This window comes from Jaculus jaculus, chromosome 2 (genome assembly GCF_020740685.1).
Source record: "Jaculus jaculus isolate mJacJac1 chromosome 2, mJacJac1.mat.Y.cur, whole genome shotgun sequence".
Taxonomy (NCBI): domain Eukaryota; kingdom Metazoa; phylum Chordata; class Mammalia; order Rodentia; family Dipodidae; genus Jaculus; species Jaculus jaculus.
Window position 1 is genome coordinate 213,548,372 of NC_059103.1, and position 17,886 is coordinate 213,566,257.

Here is a 17,886-nt window from a genome sequence, read left to right on the forward strand (position 1 = left end):
CAGACACATGGGCCACTTTGTGCATCTGGCTTTATGTGGGTACTAGGGAATTGAACTTGTTAGGCTTTGCAGGCAAGTGCCTTAACTGTTGAGCCATTTCTTCAGCCTTTTAATTAATTAATTTTTATTTTGTATTTGTATTTATTTATTTATTTGAGAGAGAAAGACATAGGGAGAGAGAGAGAGAGAGAATGGCCTCCAGCCACTGCAAACAAACTCCAGACGCATGTGCCACCTTGTGCATCTGGCTTATGTGGGTCCTGGGGAATTGAACCGAAGTCCTTTGACTTTGCAGGCAAGTGCTTTAAGCCATCTTTCCAGACCACTTAATTTATTATTATTATTATTATTATTATTATATTTATTTTTGGTTTTTCAAGGGAGGGTCTCACTCTAGCCCAAGCTATCCTGGAATTTGCTATGTAGTCTCAGGCTGGCTTCAAACTCACGGTGATCCTCCTACCTCTGCCTCCTGAGTGTGGGACTAAAGGCATGTACCACCACACCTGGCTTAAACTTTTTACAAAGTGTATTTATTTGGGGGCGGAGAGAGAAAAAGAGAGAGGGGGGCATGCTAGGGCCTTCTGCCACTGCAAACAAACTCCAGATGCATATGCCACCCAGTGCATCTGGGTCTATGTGGGTACTGGGGAATCAAACCCAGGCTGTCAGGTTTTATGAGCAAGTACCTTTAGTTACTGGCCATCTCTCTAGCCCTTAATTAACTTTTGAAAGTATTTATTGGAGAGATGGCTCAGCATTTAAAGGTAAAGCATTTAAAGCCTGTAATCCCAGATTCAATTTTCCAGCTACCCATGTAAAGCCAGAGGGGCATATGTTTGTAGCAGTAAGAGACTCTTGCATGCCCCTCCCACATATACATGCAAAAAGATAGTTTTTAAAGTACTTGTGTGCATGTGTGGACATGCCAGGGTCTCTAGAGACTGCAAACACACATCCACCTTTATGTGGGTGACTGTTGAATTGAACCCAGCCGGCAGGTCGGTTTTGTTTGTTTGTTTTTGTTTTTTATTTTTTTAAATTTTTATTAGCATTCTCCATGATTATAAAAAAAATCCCATGTTAATTCCCTCATCCCACACACACTTTCCCCTTTGTTGTTTTTGTTTTTTGAAGTAGGGTCTCCCTCTTCCAGGTTGACCTGGAATTCACTCTGTAGTCTCAGGGTGGTCTTGAACTCACAGCAGTCCTCCTTCCTATGGGATTAGAGGCATATCCACCACGCCCAACTTTTCAGGTTGTTTTTTGTTTGTTTGTTTTGAAGTAGGTTTTCGCTGTAGTCCAGACCCAAAATTTATTTATTTTTCATTTTTATTTTTTTGGTGTTTCAAGGTAGGGTCTCACTCCAGCCCGGGCTGACCTGGAATTCACTATGTAGTTTCAGGGTGGCCTCAAACTTAGAATCCTTCTACCTCTGCCTCCTGAGCTCTGGGATTAAAGGCCTATGCCACCACGTCTGGCCTAATATACATATTTTTTTCTCTTCTTTAAGGTAGGGTCTTGCTCTAGCCTAGGCTGATCTGGAATTCACTATGTAGTCTCAAGGTGGCCTCGAACTCATGGTGATCCTCCTACCTCTGCTTCCCAAGTGCTAGGATTGAAGGCGTGTGCCACCATGTCTGGTTAATTTAAGCTTTCTTGTATCTGTAGTATGTGTGATGCGTATGCATTTGTCATGTATGCACACATGTGGAGTCCAGAGGAGTGTGCTGAGTCTTTTCCTCTATTGCTCTTCTACCTTATTTTCTCTCACTGAATCTGAAACTCACACACATGTTGCTCATGCCTTTTTTTTTTTTTTTTTTTTTTGTCTAGACTGGCTGGATGACCAGCAAGCCCCAGCAATCCTCCTGTCTCTGTGCCCTTCAGTGATAGGGTTACAGGTGTGCATGCCCACACTCATCTTTATTATTTTATTTTATTTACTTATTTATGTATTTATTTATTTTTGGGTTTTGGAGGTAGGGTCTCACTCTGGCTCAGGTTGACCTGGAAATCACAAATCTCAGAGTGGCCTTGAACTCACAGGGATCCTTCTATCTCTGCTTCCCAAGGGCTGGGATTAAAATTAAAAGCGTGCGCTAAACCATCTCTCCAGCCCCACACTCATCTTTTTACATTGGTGTTGGGAATCAAACGCAGGTCCTCATCCTTGCGAAGCAAGCACTTCTACACACTCCTATCCCCTGAGCCATCTATCCAGCCCATTTAAAAAAGTTAAAAAAGATTTTTTTTCAAGGTAGGTCTCACTCTAGCCCAGGTTGACCTAGAACTCACTCTGTAATCCCAGACTGGCATGGAATTTATAGAGATCCTCCTATCTCTACCTCCTGAGTGCTGGGATTAATGGTGTGTGCCACCATACCCATCTTGGCTTTTTCTTTTAAAATATTTTAATTTATTTGTTGGCAGAAAGAGATAGAGAGAAGACAGAGAGAATGGGGTGTACCAAGCCCTTCAGCCATCGCAAACGAACTCCAGATGCATAAGTCACTGTGCATCTGCCTTTATGTGGGTATTGGGGAATCAAACTCAGGCTGTTAGGTTTTGCAGGGAAGTACCTTAAGTGCTGAGCCATCTCTTTAGCTCAGGTTATACTCTTTTATCCCCTCGCCCCTGCTCCTATTTCCCTGGGGCTCTCCTCATGGTAATTCTCCTATTTCAGCCTCCCAAGCCACTGTTTTCAATTAAAAAAAAAATTTTTATTTGCTGGGCTGGAGAAATGGCTCAGTGGTTAAAGGCACTTGCTTGTAAAGTCTAATAGCCCAGGTTCACATTCCCAGTACCCAAGTAAAGTCAAATGCACAAAGTGGGGCATGTTTCTGGAGTCGTTTGCAATGGCAAGAGTCTCCGGCATGTCCATAGTCTCTCTGCTTACAAATAAATAATAAATGTTTAAAAAACATTTTTTCGGGGCTGGAGCTTAGTGGTTAAGGTGTTTGCCTGCAAAGCTGAAGGACCCAGGTTCAATTCCCCAGAGCCCACGTTAGCCAGATGCACGGTGAATGCATCTGGAGTTTGCAGTGGCTAGAGGCCCTGGTATGCCCATTCTCTCTCCCTCTCTCTCTCCATCTTTCTCTGTCAAATAAATAAATGAATAAAATATTTTTAAAAAACATTTTTCTCTTTCTCCCCCCCCAAAATAAAAGACAAAATTAAAAGGGGGGTGCTGGAGAGATTGCTTAGAGTTTAAGGCACTTGCCTGCAAAGCCTAAGAACCCATGTTCGATTCTCCAGGTCCCACATAAGCCAGAAGCACAAGGGGATGCATGCATCTGGAGTTCATTTGCAGTGGCTAGCGGTCTTGGTGTGCCCATTCTCTATCTCTCCCTCTCTGTCTCAAAGAAAGAGGAAGGAAGGAAGGAAGGAAGGAAGGAAGGAAGGGAGGGAGGGAGGGAGGGAGGGAGGGAGGGAGGGAGGGAGGGAGGAAGGAGAGAAGGAAGGAAGGCCAATCTTAAAAAAAGGGAGGTTTGGAGATATGGCTTAGCAATTAGGGCACTTGCTTGTGAAGCCTAAGGACCCATGTTCGACTCTCCAGATCCCACATAAACCAGATGCACAAAGGTGAGGCAAGCACAGGTCGCACATGCTCACTAGGTGGTACAGCGTCTAGAGTTCAATTTCAGTGGTTGAGGCCCTGGCTCTCCCTCTAAATTAAAAAATACATACAAAATGTTTTTTTAATTAAAAAAATTTATATTTTGATTTATTCATTTGAGAGACAGAGGAAGAAAGAGGGTCTCCCTATGTAACCTATGCTAGCCTCAAACTTTGAAGAATCCTCCTGCTTCAGCCACGAGTGTACCACCATACCGAACTAAGAAATACTTTTTTTTAAATGTTATTTTATAAATTTATTTATTTATTTATTTATTTATTTATTTATTTAAGAGAGAGAGAAAGAGGCAGATATAGAGAGAATGGGCACACCAGGGCCTTCAGCCACTGAAAATGAACTCCAGATGCATGAACCACCTAGTGCATCTGGCTTACATGAGTCCTGGGGAATCAAACCTGGGTCCTTTGGCTCTGCAGGCAAACGCTTCAACCACTAAGCCATCTCTCTAGCCTCTTCCTTCTATGGAAGACAGAGGGAGAGAGAGAGAGACAGAGAGAGAGAAAATTGATGTGCCAGGGCCTCCAGCAACTACAATCAAACTCCAGACATGTGCACCACCTTGTGCAAATATGCAACCTTGCATGCTTGTATCACTGTGCATCTGGCTTACGTGGGACCTGGAGAGTTGAACATGGGTCCTAAGGCTTTGCAGGCAAGTGCCTTAACTGCTAAACCATCTCTCCAGGCCTAAAAAATATTTTTGTTTTTGTTTTTGAGGTAGGGTCTCACTCTAGCCCAGGCTGACCTGGAAGTCACTATATAGTCTCAGGCATTGAACTCATGGCAATCCTCCTACCTCTGCCTCACAAATGCTGGGATTAAAGGCATGTGCCATCACACCTGGCTCTAAAAAAATATTTTTATTGGGGGAGAGGAGAGAAAGTATGGGCATGCCAGAGCCTCTTGCCATTACAAAAGAACTCCAGATTCATGCACCGCTTTTTGCATCTGTCTTTACATGGGCATTGGGGAATCAAATTTGGGCCAGCTAGCTTTACAATCCATTTTCTTTCTTTTTATTTATTTATTCATATTTTTTCTCAATTTTTATTAACATTTTCCATGATTACAAAAAATATCCCATGGTAATACCCTCCCTCCCCCACTTTCCCCTTTGAAATTCAATTCTCCATCATATCTACAACCCATTTTCTTTTTTGTTTTGTTTTGTTTTGTTTTTCGAGGTAGGGTCTCACTCTGGCTCAGGCTGACCTGGAATTCACTATGTAGTCTCAGGGTGGCCTCGAACTCTCAGTGATCCTCCTACCTCTGCCTCCCGTGTGCTGGGATTAAAGGCGTGCGCCACCACGCCCGGCTTACAACCCATTTTCTTTAACCACTGAGCCATCCTTCCAGCTCCTTATTTTGGCTTGTTTTGTTGTTTTCTTTCCTTCTTTTCTTTTTTGTCTTTGAGGTAGAGTCTCACTTGAGCACCAGCTGGCCTGGAACTCAGCAATCCTCCTAGCTTAGTCTCCTGAGTGCTGGGATTAAAGGTGTGTGCCAAAACGCTCAGGGTTTGGTTATGTTGAAACAAGGTTTTACTCTGTATCCCAGGCTGGCTTCAAACAGCAGGCAATACCTTATACATATGAATCACCATGCCTTAGACTTGTGATTGTCCTGCCTCAGCTTCCCCTGTCCTGGGTTTATAGTATTAAACTGTGGTAGTTTGAATAGATGGCCCCCAATATATTCAGTGTTTTATTAGTTTGCAGTTGGATCTGCAACCACTTGGCTGGAGGCGGTGTCACTGGGCAGGTCTTAGGGTCCAGCCCTAAGGTGTGGTGGTGGGTTTGAGATTCCAGTCTAAAGATATGCAAAGTGCCTATCTGGAGTTCCTGAAGTGTGCGGGCTGTGGGCCTTCTGACTTCTCTCTCTCTGCTTGGACCTGTGAAGGCAGGCCAGCTTCTTCTGCCATTATAGAACTTCCCTTAACTGCTAAGCCATCTCTCCAGCCCTACCAGTTAGTTTTTATAATGAGAGTATTAGTCTGATGTTATATTTAGTGCAGATGTGTTCTACTATTTGGATATTTGCTCTTTTCATGAAGAAAGCTATGGTTGTTGCTTCAAACTCTCTTATGGCTGTACCTGTGATGTTGGTCTTTGTTGTGGATTGGATATGAAGTGTTTCCCACAAAGGATCATGTGTTAAAGGTATGATTTCAAGTGCAGCAGTGTTCAGTGTTGGGATTTTATAATTACTGTATAAATCAGGTTGTGGGGCCTACTTGGAAGAAATAGGTCACTGGGAGTGTGACCTGCAAATGTGTACCTTGTCCCTAGCACCCTCTATCCCTCTTTGCTTTCTGGCTGCTGTGAAGTAAGCAATTTGCCATCTTCTGCCATGATGTTCTGCCTCACGAGGACCCAGAAACAATGGAGCAGTGACCTAAAGCCTCTGAAACCATGAGCCAAAAATAAATGTCTCCTCCCTTAAGTTGCTGTGTTAGGTAGTCACAGTAATGAAGTGACAGCCAAGCTTCTGAGGCTTCTGCCTCAGCAGGAACCAAGTCTGTCCCACTCTTCAGGTCTTTTGGAGGACAACCAGCCCATTCTGAAACCCTGTCCTAGGCTTCCAGCCTGTCATCAGCCAGTCATGAAGTTTCCCTTTGTGCTACTCCAATCATGGCAGTCATTCTGGGGGCTTCTGTATCCCCACAGATGTCCCTGGCTTGGAAGTGGGGCATTACCATGCTCCTTGTTGATCTTGTAAGGCCATCTTTCCTCTCCCAGGAGTCGTATCTGGGACAAAAGACGATGGCTCCACTGGTCACCTTCAGCCTTTTCTGTCAGCCCCTTTCCCTGTACAATGGGTGAAATCCTGCAGTCGTATGGATCATCCACTATGTCCTGTGCCCGGAGCCTAGACCTTTTCTCCCTAATGATATCATCTATCCCACTCAGTCACCACAGAAGCTGGCCCCCCCATCTCAATCCAATTTCCCAGTCTCTGCCCAGCAGGTGGGGTGGATCATCCAGGACAGGCTAACTCCGATTCCCTGTGTGAAGCCTTAACATGGCAGAGGGTGGTGACAAGATCACAGGGCCTAAGTGTAGGCACATTAGGGGCTCCAGATTTGCTAAAGTGAGGGAGCTGGGAACTCAACAGTGGGATTCCCCACTTAAGACCAGCCTTCTGGGCAAGACTAATATGAACAGAAGGAGGAGGAGACACAGTCATGTACCAAACAGTGGGCTTCTCAGTGGGAAGAAATAAGGGCAGAGCAGCAAGTTGAAACAGGGTAGCATGAACGCCCCCTAAGGAGGTTCTGCTGGAGCAGCTAGAAGGCCTGGGAAGCCAGGACCTGGAGGAACCACTGGCTTGGGCTCTGGCCTAGTCCTCTCCACCTCTCTCGGCTCTAGCTCTCAATAAAAGACACTTAGGGGCACTTTGGAAGGCAGTTATGTTCACCACTATACCACCAATGCCCCACACTGGCACTTTGGGTGGAAAGGAGGCTGGAACTTTTCAAAAGCTAAGTCAATTCCTTCTCCAGTTTCTCTTGGCTGGAGCAGGAAGATCTGGGGTAGACATGTAGGCCTACAGATGTGGAATGGAAGTGGGGGCTGGGCTGCCATGTTCAAAAGCAGGGCAAGAAGGTCCAAGTAATTGCGCCTGGGCCGCATGTGCGCTGCGCACCCGGTCCCGCATGGGCTGATGGGCAAGACTTGTACCCAGCTGTCCCTCCCCGCCACGCGGTGCCCCAGGGGGTGGGGCTGCGGGATCCACCAGAGCGGGAGAAAGGCTCATTGGAATGATTCCCTCGGGAAAGACTGGCCGCGGGACACATGTGTCCGCGGTGGCCTTGTCCGTCATGGGGGTTGGGGACGAAAGGGGAGGTGAGATAGACAAAGAGGGATTGGGATGTGAACAGGAAGAACCGACCCAGGGATGGAGGTCGGATAAGGGATGGGGGGGGGGAGATGAGTATAGTGACAGAAGAATGGGACCCAGGAAAGACGGGGGTGGGGTAGGGAGGACTGAGATAGAGGCGGAGTAGAAGACAGAGAAACCACCAAGGGACAAAATACCGGGACAGAACGACTGGATGAGTAGGATAGTGTGTGTGTGTGTGTGGGGGGGGGGTGTCTTGAGGAAGTGGGAGGACAAGGTTGGGGGCGGAGATAGTGTCCGGAAGAAAGCAGTAAACACGGGGTGAAAGGATCGCGCCTGGCACGTCCTGCCGGCGCCCCGAGGGTCCGCTTGGTAATTAGGGCTCGTTCCAGATGCGCCCCCGGTCCCGCAATCAAAATGCTAATTGGCCAGGAGCCTCTGGCAGAGCCTAGGCCATTCCCTCCTGGGAAGTAGCGCGGACAAGTGGCGCGGCTCGGAAGACCCTCGCCCCCACCCCCCACTGCGATCCTCGCCGGCTGCTGCTCAGCGATAAGGGGGCGGCTGCGCCCGCCCCTCGGGAGCGCCTGCCACGCAAGATGAATGTCCCCCCGAAGCTGGGCTGGGCCGTGGGCCTAGAGCGGGCGGGCGGCGTCTAAGCTCCCGGCCCTAGGCAGGCAGGCACCCGCTCTCCCCGCGCGGCAGGAATGCAGGAAGCGGAGTGGCCGGGCTCAGCCAGGCCGCGCAGCCTGGGCGCGTGCGTTCACCCGGCCGGTCCGCACAAGGTCACCGCGCGGCGCCGAGCGCGCCCCCGCCGGCCACCCGCGGAGACGCTCTGCGACCTTGGTCCACCGCCGCAACAGGCGGCTTCGGGCAAGCTCAGCGCAAAGACCCCCAACGCCGGGCGGGGCGACCAGGGGACAATGGCGCTTCGGGGCCTTAATTGGAGACATATGTACCCGCGCGCGGCCATTGTGCGGCCCTGAGCCCCACGCCCCGCCATTGGCGGCTGGGCCTGACGTCATGGGGGCTGCAAACTTCGAGCGGGCGGCCACCGGAAGGGTTATCCGCCTGGTTACCGGGCCGCAGGGGGGAGCTGCAGGCGCTCGGAAGGGCGGAAACTACCAATGAAGCCGAATTTTTGAAGCAGTGGCATGGCAGCCCCTTCCGCCGTGCATAGCTGGCTCGTTGCGACGCCACTGTGCTGGACATCTGCCCCCCAGGAGGCGGGGGCGGGAAGGCCCCTTCCAACGGGCGCGGGGTCAGACGGGGTGACCGAGTGGAAGGAGACACTGCGGCACGGGGCACCCGCAGGCTCCTACATTGCGCTTTCGCTGCCTCAGCACTCGTTGCTTGCTCTCCCGCCTCCCCCACCTTCGCACACCCCGTGCCTCCATACCGCTAGCAAGGCAGCCTGGACCCGACTGGGGTCCGCCTGCGTTCTCCCCAAATGACCCTGAGTCCGGGACGCGTGGGTGTCGGGCCGTTCCCACCTCTCCCCCAACCCACATGCCCAACGATGCCGCCGAGCGTCGGGCCGCCATTCTTCCGAGCCGCGAGGAGGAACTCCCCACATGCCGAGACTAGGCATCCCCAGGACCCCCCTCCCAGGAGACCCTGGCCTGGCCGGGCCAACCCAGCCATTTCCGCCAGCCACTTCCCCTCCCCGCGTGCCCCCTCCCCCAGCGCCTGGCTTTAAAAGCTCCAGGCTGCGCTCGGCCGTAGGAAGAAGAGGCTGCAGGCTCAGAAGGCCGGCTCCGGAGCTGTCCGATTGCCGAGCCCCGCCCCCGGACCCCCGTTCCTTCCTCTCTTCCTCCAACGGCCCGCCCTCCCTGCGCACCCCTCCCCCCCCAGGACCCCCGCCCCCTCCCGCCGCCGCCGCCGCCGCCGCTCGCTCCGCAGAACAATAAAGCCAGCCTCCCAGAGACCCCCGCAGAGGACCCCCGCCTGGCGACCGAGCCCCCACGTTCAGCCCCTCTCCGTTGGCGTGGGCTGACCGCACCCGGGCGCTGGCCACGGTGCTGCCCAGGCCGGCGCTGGCCGCGGTGCTGAAGCTCCCGGTGCTCCTGCCTCTGCCGCTGCGGTGTTCTCCTGGCCGGGCGCTGCCGCCACCCGGGGGCATGGGGCGCCGCTGACTGAGGCTCCGCCGCCGCGGCGGCGGGGGGGGGAGGAAGGGGGCCGCGGGGCCGGGCCAGCCCTGCACCCATTCACAGCCTCCGGGCCCGGGACGGAGCTGTTCCCCCCTCTTCGCCCCCCCTAGCCTCCTCCCCCGCCTGTCCAGGGGCGGCACTGCGGGCTGGGAAACCGGGACCAGAGGAGGGAAGGAAGGAAAGAAGGAAGAGAACTGAAGAGGAGAAGAGGAAGGAAGGACGGAAGGCAGAAGGATCTGCTTGGGCAGAGAAGACACAGGGCAGGAAGGAGGAGAGGACTGCACTCGCTTGGCAGCACCCACAGGCTAAAGTGGGGACGGTGCTACCACCGCTGCTCCTCGGATGGTGACGGGGCCTTGCCGCGGCCGCAGCCCCCCCGAGCCCCTGCTCCGCAGGCCCGCAGAGCCGGAGCCCCGCAGGAATCATGCCCAGATCCTTCCTGGTTAAGAAGGTCAAACTTGACACATTCTCTTCAGCAGACCTCGACAGCTCCTACGGCCGCGCCCGCAGTGATCTCGGGGTGCGACTGCAAGATAAAGGTATGCTTGAAGCTGGGACAGGGCCTCGGGGCTTTGCTGGAAGGGGTGGGCGGCCAGGTATGGGTGTGGAATGTCAGATTGGAGGGGAAACAGATCCAAGGGTAGCAACCTGAGGCTGTAGACAAGAGTGATGAGGGAGAGAGGCCGGAAGATCTATCAGAGAAGCAGGCCAGACCCTGGCAAAGGCAGGACAGAGTGTGGATATAAGTCAGGAACAGGAACTGAAAGCATACACTGACCCACTCCCTAACCTGCTCTGAGACATTCACAACTGCACGGACACCTGCTGACATGATAGTACCCAGCTATGTGGCTTCACGCAGACCTGCACCCAGATATCTGGGCCCACCTCACTACCCTTTTCTTTTCCTTGGTGGCGCCTGAAGAAACCCTGATAGAGCTAGCTAGGAAATGTTGGGAGCTCCATGGAGTAGGCATAATGGGGTCCAACAGGCCTGCCCACCTGTCAAGGCTAAGGTACCAGAAGAGGCAGCAGCGGTTTCTTCCCTGATGTCAGGGTTGGGAAGGAAGAGGTAGGCAAAGGATGGCAAGGTACTGGAGTCAGGGGAGGCTTTTGTGTAAAGATGCCAAAGTTCAAGGACAACTGTTAGCATACGCCAGCAGCATGGGGTGGCAGAGCAAGTGTGACCTGCAAGAGCATGAGCCTGTGTGGGCCCATGTGACTGCGTGTGACCATGTGACTTTGTGCGCTTGTGTGTGACCCTGTGTGAGTGTGTGCCTGCCTGTGTGCCACTACATGGGACCATGTGACTTGTGAGGCCGCTGTACACCATGTGACTGAGAGTGTCTGGGATGGCTGCATATGTGACCCTGAATGAGTGGATGGTGAGTGCCACGGCTAGGGCCAATGTGCAGCCTTACCCGATGAAGACGTTGGAGCCCACGGCTGGGAGCTTGGTATAACCCTCAAAGTGCCAGAGCCTGCATTGTTAGGGGTGTGCGCTTGTGACTTTGAGGTTACAAGATCTGTCTTGTATCTTGGGAACTGCAGTTACTGGTATAAGCCATGCCGTTCCTGCAGCTTGTCCCTGTGAAGGTGTCCCCTAGTGGATATCCTGGTAGTCTTTCTAGTTGCCTGTTGGGGACTTGAGAAGGTCCTCGCAAGAAGAGGGCAGTGTGGAACAGGGTAGGACTTAGGATGAAGGATGTTGGAAAGGAGCGGTTGGAGAGAGATGGGCTTGAGCTGCAAGGGCCGGGGTCAAGTCCAGTGAATGGTCAGAGAGGTGGGAGATGATGGAAAGGTGCTGAGGAAACAGATGCTGAAATGCTGGCTAGGTAGAAGTCTCTTAGGTTGGTTGGCATAAGTCGGGAACTAGAGGGAGACAGCATCAAGGCTGACAGCAGGTTCTGGAGTCTGGGAGGAGACAGTGGGGACGCTGCGAGGGAAAAGAGCGCTGGGGTCGTTGGGCAGGCGGTCCTGGCTTTGTGCGCGGCGGGTCTGCAGTATGTTGCATAATCAGGAAAAACTGCTGAAGTGGGGAGAACCCAAGGGGGATGGGAGGGGATGAGAGGAAGAGGAAAGCGCTGCCCCTCCCCCCTGACCTTGAGGCTCCGTGGAAGGGGGGCAGCCGCGCCCGAAGATGCATCTCTCTCTCCTCCCAGTGCAAGGGCGGGGCGCGAGGGCGGCGGGGGCGGAGCCCGGCCCGGCCCAGTCTCACTCACTCCTCATCTCTTCTCTCTTCCCCTCCCCGCGATCTCCATCCTTCCTGCCCTGGGTTCCCCCCCCCCCCCGGCCCCTTCTCTTTGTCCTAATCCCTGTCTGCCTTCCTTTCGGTGTCTCCCGCCTGTGTGTGCTCCGTCTCCCACCGCCCGCTCTGCGTGCGTCTTGCCGCTGCCCGGCTCCCCTCCCGCTGTCTGTCTGCCTCCGCCCGCAGGATACCTCAGCGACTACGTGGGGCCTGCGTCGGTCTACGATGGCGACGCAGAGGCGGCGTTGCTCAAAGGGCCGTCCCCCGAGCCCATGTATGCTGCGGCTGTGCGTGGAGAGCTGGGTCCCGCGGCCTCGGGTTCCGCGCCGCCGCCCACCCCTCGCCCGGAGCTGGCCACGGCTGCGGGCGGCTACATCAACGGCGACGCGGCGGTCAGCGAGGGCTACGCTGCCGATGCCTTCTTCATCACCGACGGCCGCTCGCGCCGTAAGGCCGCTAATGCCAACGCGGCCGCGGCCCCCTCTACGGCCGCTGCGGCGGCCCCCGACGGTGACGCCGGAGGAGGGGGCGGGCCGGGCGCGCGAGGCTCGGGATCCGGGTCCGCGGGCCGGGGCGGAACGCGCGCGGGGGCGGGCACCGAGGCGCGTGCGGGGCCGGGGGCCACGGGCGCTGGTGGCAGGCATGCGTGCGGCGAGTGCGGCAAAACATATGCCACGTCGTCGAACCTGAGCCGCCACAAGCAGACGCACCGTAGCTTGGACAGCCAGCTGGCTCGGCGTTGCCCGACGTGCGGCAAGGTGTACGTGTCCATGCCGGCCATGGCCATGCACCTGCTCACCCACGACCTGCGCCACAAGTGCGGCGTGTGCGGCAAGGCCTTCTCGCGGCCCTGGCTGCTGCAGGGCCACATGCGCTCTCACACGGGCGAGAAACCCTTCGGCTGCGCGCACTGCGGCAAAGCCTTCGCAGACCGCTCCAACCTGCGCGCGCACATGCAGACGCACTCTGCCTTCAAGCACTTCCAGTGCAAGCGCTGCAAGAAGAGCTTCGCGCTCAAGTCTTATCTCAATAAGCACTACGAGTCGGCCTGCTTCAAGGGCGGCGCCGGCGGTCCCGCGACCCCCGCGCCGCCGCAGCTTAGCCCGGTGCAGGCCTAGGGCGGCGGGACCTCCGCCAGCCAGGTCGGCTCTCAGCAATACGCGAAGTCTTTGCTGGCATCCCTGCGGAGGGGCTGGAGGGCGGGCCCCTCCTCACAGCAATAGGGGGAGGGAGCCGCCACCACCCCGCCCCGCTCACCAGGGGCCTTGCTAGCCCCTTCAAGCAATAGGGTCCCGAGGGGAGACCCACCCCGAAACCCCTCCCCTCTCCTCCAGGGTGCCCCAGGCTTTTTCCCAGCAATAGGGTCGATCAGACCTAGTACCGAACCTCATCTCTTAGCTGGGTCTCTGAAGACAGGGGTGAGGTGAGGTAAGGAGCCCTCTCCTCCCTCCTCTGCGCCCCTGGATCGCATTACAGAGACTCAGGTCTTCCCCCACCCTTTCCCAAGCCTTCCAGGCTGGGCCTCCGGCCCAGGCGTCCAGGGAGTGAGCCCTTTCCCGGCAGCAGACCGGTGGAGGAGCAGGAGAGCGGGCAAGCCTCAGAGGCGTCCTGCCCTATAGGCTTTAGCGGACCTCCCGGGAGTGCTAGACGCTTTGGGGAATCGCTGAGGGGCTGGAGGGACGGCGGTACCCCACTCTTTTGGGTTCTTTCTAGGGCCTCAGTCCGAGCCGCCCTCCTACCCTCGTCTCTTATCCTCTGCCAAATCCGAATTCTTCCAGCCCAGTTTCCCGGGCTCTGTCCTCCATAACGAATAATAATGACGCATATCGAATCGCATGGACTTATCAGACCTACTCAGACCCCTGCTCCCGCCCTGCCCCGGGGCCCCCTCCCTCACTCCCCGGGCTTCCGGTGTTGGAGGACGGATACCCGGGACGGTAGGCTGGCGTGCCACTGCCCTCTAACACACCTCTGTATCTGCTTTGCGGGTAAAGCCCCCTTGGGGGGGTTGCGGACGCGTCGGGTTTCTTTCTTTCTGTATTTATACGTTTTATTTATGAACAGATTGCACTCGGGTCAGGGAGGGAGCGCCGAACCCTCACCCTTCCCACCGACGCCCGGGGTTTGGGATGTACGGATTCACTTCCTCTGCCCCTGAGCCTCGCTCCTAGCTGGGCTCTGCTGGGAGCCTCGGACCCCGCCTCCCGGAGGCCGGACCCTCCTCCAAGGCCCAGGCCCAGCCCTCCACTCGGTTGCCAACTTTCGCCGGTCTATGCCAAAGCCTCAGCGGCAACCCCACCCCAAGGGCCCGCCCTATTGGCCGCCGCCTTGTGACGTCACTGCATGCAGCCCCACCCCTGCTCCCAACCCTTTCCCGGGGCTGCCCGCTCCCCTTCCTTTTAGTTAGTCCGATGCCGACTATAGAGCAATAATGCGCACTGCATGCGAAGCTGCCGCAGCCTCTAGAGTTACTGAGAATCAGGTATCCCCCGCCCTACCCACCCCATAGGCCCCTAGATCAGGGATGCTGCGCGGGGCCGGCCGCGCAGACTTTCTTTCCCCCTTCCCGACCCCACGGCAGAGCCCAGAAGGAGTCGCTGTTCCAGGGCCCGGTCAGAGTAGTAGTACCCAATCTCTTCCGTCAGTCGTCCATCACTCACAGATCGATCATTGGGTACCGCCAATGTGCCTGGCCAATTGCTGAGTCCTCCCAAGACGTGGCAACCTTCCAGGAAGTGCCTGTCTGAGACAGGCTTGGGTGGGCCAGGGAGAGACGCATATGCTATGCCCAGATGACACCTCCCCAACTCAGTCCAGGTACATGCTGGGTGTAGTCGGACTCTTGCCTTCCTCGCCTTGGGCCTATGTTTCCAACCCAGATAGGACAGGCCCAGGGTCCCAAGGCCTAGCTCCACTAGGGCTGCCCGCACAAGTGCCCAGTCCTCTGATTCCCTGAGAAATGCGGTTCTGCTGTCTGTGCGGCTAAGGTGCAACAAGCTGGAGTATATGTGGCCAGCCTCATCCCCGGCACCAAGCTTGAATGTCTCCCTCCCAGAGGCGCACCTGCGGGCTTAGCATAGCAGTGCCCACAACCAACCCTCCCTACACCACCCAGCGAGGCGCCCAGTTCCCAGCCTGGGCCTGTGCCGCATGCATATATGCGCGCGCGCGCGCTCTCTCTCTCTCTCTCTCACACACACACACACAGGCGCCCACCTCGCCCTACTCCGCACTCCTGTCTACCTACCTATGGAGAAGGCCAGAGGGCTGTGGGCCCACCAGGACCTTCCGCTTCGCCCCACACCCTGCCGCCGTGGAAAGCCATGGGCCCCCTCCTGCCCCCATAACTAAGCAGCACAATAACCGACTTAGCGAATTCAGGTAGAAGGAACGTTTTAGGTAGCACCTATTTTGTACTGATTCTAGGGCCCGAGGTGCGGGGCCCTCGGGTGGGGGCTGTGGCCGCCGGCCCGCCCCACCCCCACCCCTGCCTGCGCCCCGCCGCCTTGTACATATTCCCACCCGGAACTGGCCGGGATTTTTACTCGGGCCGTGCCCCTCTTCGGCCCCCGTTTGGGGCCAGGCCGGCCGGACAGACGGACGGACGGACAGACCTCCTTCCTAAGCACAATAGCACCAGCTCCCCGGAGCGCCGCACCTCCACGAGGAGAATAAATGCCACTCTTGATAGAATTTGGTGTTGACTGTTATGTCCTGTTTGGGTACTGCTGTGGGTATCTGAGGGTGCCTGGGGATATCTTCCGGGTCATGCAAGCCCAGGTCAGCCCTGGGAGTCTCCTACCCTGGCTCTGGCTTTTCTCCGGCTGGAAAGGCTCAGTTGACCGGGCTGGGCCTGAGGAGTACCTGTCTGAAGGCAAAGCCATTAGGTAATTCTCCTGTGGCAGGTATTGAGGACACTCATGGGTTCTGGAGCACAAACCTAACCTAAAATGGCCAGAACAGGGCTAGGCTTATAACGGAGTCTGTGGTCTCCTTGCCTAGGCAGGATGCCTCTATTTTCTCCTACTCTCCTTATAAAGGCTTCTGCAGCTGCATCAACCATAGAGTCCTCATTATTAGATGGCTGTTGGAAGAAATGGGACAGCAGAGGTTTGAAGGTTTAGCTCCTCTCTCTCATTTGATTTTTCGAGGTGTGTGGGGGTCTCACTCTAGCTAAGGCTGACCTGGAATTCACTATGTAGTCTCAGAGTAGCCTTGAACTCAAGGTCATCCTACCTTTGCCTCCTGGGTGCTGGGATTAAAGGTGTGCGCAACCACACTTGGTTTAGGATTAACTTCCTTTGGAGGTCATCTGCTCTCAGCCTGACCCCCAAGCTGTGTGTGTGTGTGTGGGGGGGGGTTCCTGCACTGCTGGACATCTGGGCTGGGCCAGTTACAAGAAGATGCTCAGGAGCAGGGTCACTTCCTCAGCAACCCAGGGTGAAGAGAGTTGAAGAAACAGGGGCAGGGCTCTGTGCTAGGTAGGAAGAGCAACAGGGTAATAGGGCCAAGCAATGGCATCTGGCAAGCAAGTAGGCATGTATGAGTTGAATGGCCCAAAGTTCTTGTACATATGAGGCCATGACCTGTATACATAAGCAGGGACCAGACCATCCACTGGACAGCAGGGGAACTATGTCTCCAGTAGGTCATGGCCTGTGCCAGCTGCTTGGGGATGGCTCGGGGGCACCCTTCTGAGGAGGCCTAACAGCACTTACAGCAGCAGGAGTGAAGGCACATCTGGCTGTGTGAGAGGTAGGTGGTCAGGGGCCCCTGCAAAGGATCCCGTGCTGTTGCTGTGCCTAGCTTGGTAGACATTATTTCCCATTTCTAAAAGAGGAAAATGAGACTCAGGGAGGAGATGAATGCTTCGTGGAAGGATGGGCACAGAGCTGCCTTTGACATAGCCTTCACCCAGTACTCCACCCACTCCAATATTGGGATCTACACGTTGGAAGGTGGCAAAGGCCATGGAGGAAGTCTCCTCACTGCTCCCTCCTTCCTAAAGAGAGTCTTGATTGGTTGTTTCTGTTTCTCTAGGATTCTGAAGATGATAGGCCAGAAGGATGGAAGCAACCTCCAGGAGGGCTGAGATGAGCCAACCCCCCATTCCTCCCAGCTATGCGTGGATATAATTTTCTATCCCTGAGAATGAGTGGCGCAGGCTGAACGTGACTGCTTTGGATTCCCTACTGGGCCTCCTTGGCCTGCCCATAGCCCCAGGGTACTGTTGTGAGTGCAATTGTAAGGTGTGTGCTGGGTCACTAATTATAACCAGAGGATTGTTCTGGGAGACTAGGTAGAATACCAGCCTGGTTGATTCCTGATCCACATGACGGATTCACCATGCCCAGGGCTGCCCTTCTCTATAGGCACCAACATAGACACCTGCAAAATAGCCTCAGCCTGCTCACCATGGACTATGGCAGAAAGCATCATAGGAGAGTAGGGAGTCAGTGGAGCTAATAGAGCCCATGATCAGAGCAAAAAGGCTATGGTACCCAGAGGCCACCATGCCCAGGATGAGCTTCTGCTTCCTCTTCAGAGGTGCTTTGTGGGCGTATTAGCCCATACTATGAAAAGGTTGTACATTCTGATCCTCGAAGTATTTGTGTGTGTGTGTGTGTGTGTGTGTGTGTGTGTATGGGGGGTTAGAATCAGGCACTTTCTGAGGTCCAGGATTAGTGAACTGTGCGCTTTGACCTGGCAAGGCGCATCTCAGGTCAAGAGACTTGAGGTTGCTGAATTGCTTCATAGTTAGACCAGCGATTGCACACACACACACGCTGTAATATGGGCCTGGACATTTCTACAGCTTGATCCTTTGACTGGGTGGTTAAGTCCTCCTAAATCCCCTTAAAGCTATCTGCCTAACACAGATTTTCTTTCTTTTTTTTTTTTTTTCCCGAGGTAGGGTCTCATTCTAGCCAAGGCTGGCCTGGAATTCACTATGTAGTTTCAGAGTGGCTCGAATTAAAGGCGTAAGTTACCACGCCTGGCAATAGGAGACTTTT

The 17,886-nt window shown here is 54.6% G+C and overlaps 1 protein-coding gene across 1 annotated transcript; it reads left to right on the forward strand.

The window, feature by feature from the left end:
* Positions 1-9,643: 9,643 nt before the first annotated feature.
* Scrt1 (scratch family transcriptional repressor 1) lies at positions 9,644-15,565 on the forward strand. Its single transcript, XM_045143980.1, has 2 exons — positions 9,644-10,163; positions 12,059-15,565. Exons 1-2 carry the CDS (start codon positions 10,049-10,051, stop codon positions 12,988-12,990), a joined length of 1,047 nt encoding a protein of 348 aa, XP_044999915.1. The 5' UTR covers positions 9,644-10,048; the 3' UTR covers positions 12,991-15,565.
* Positions 15,566-17,886: the final 2,321 nt, after the last annotated feature.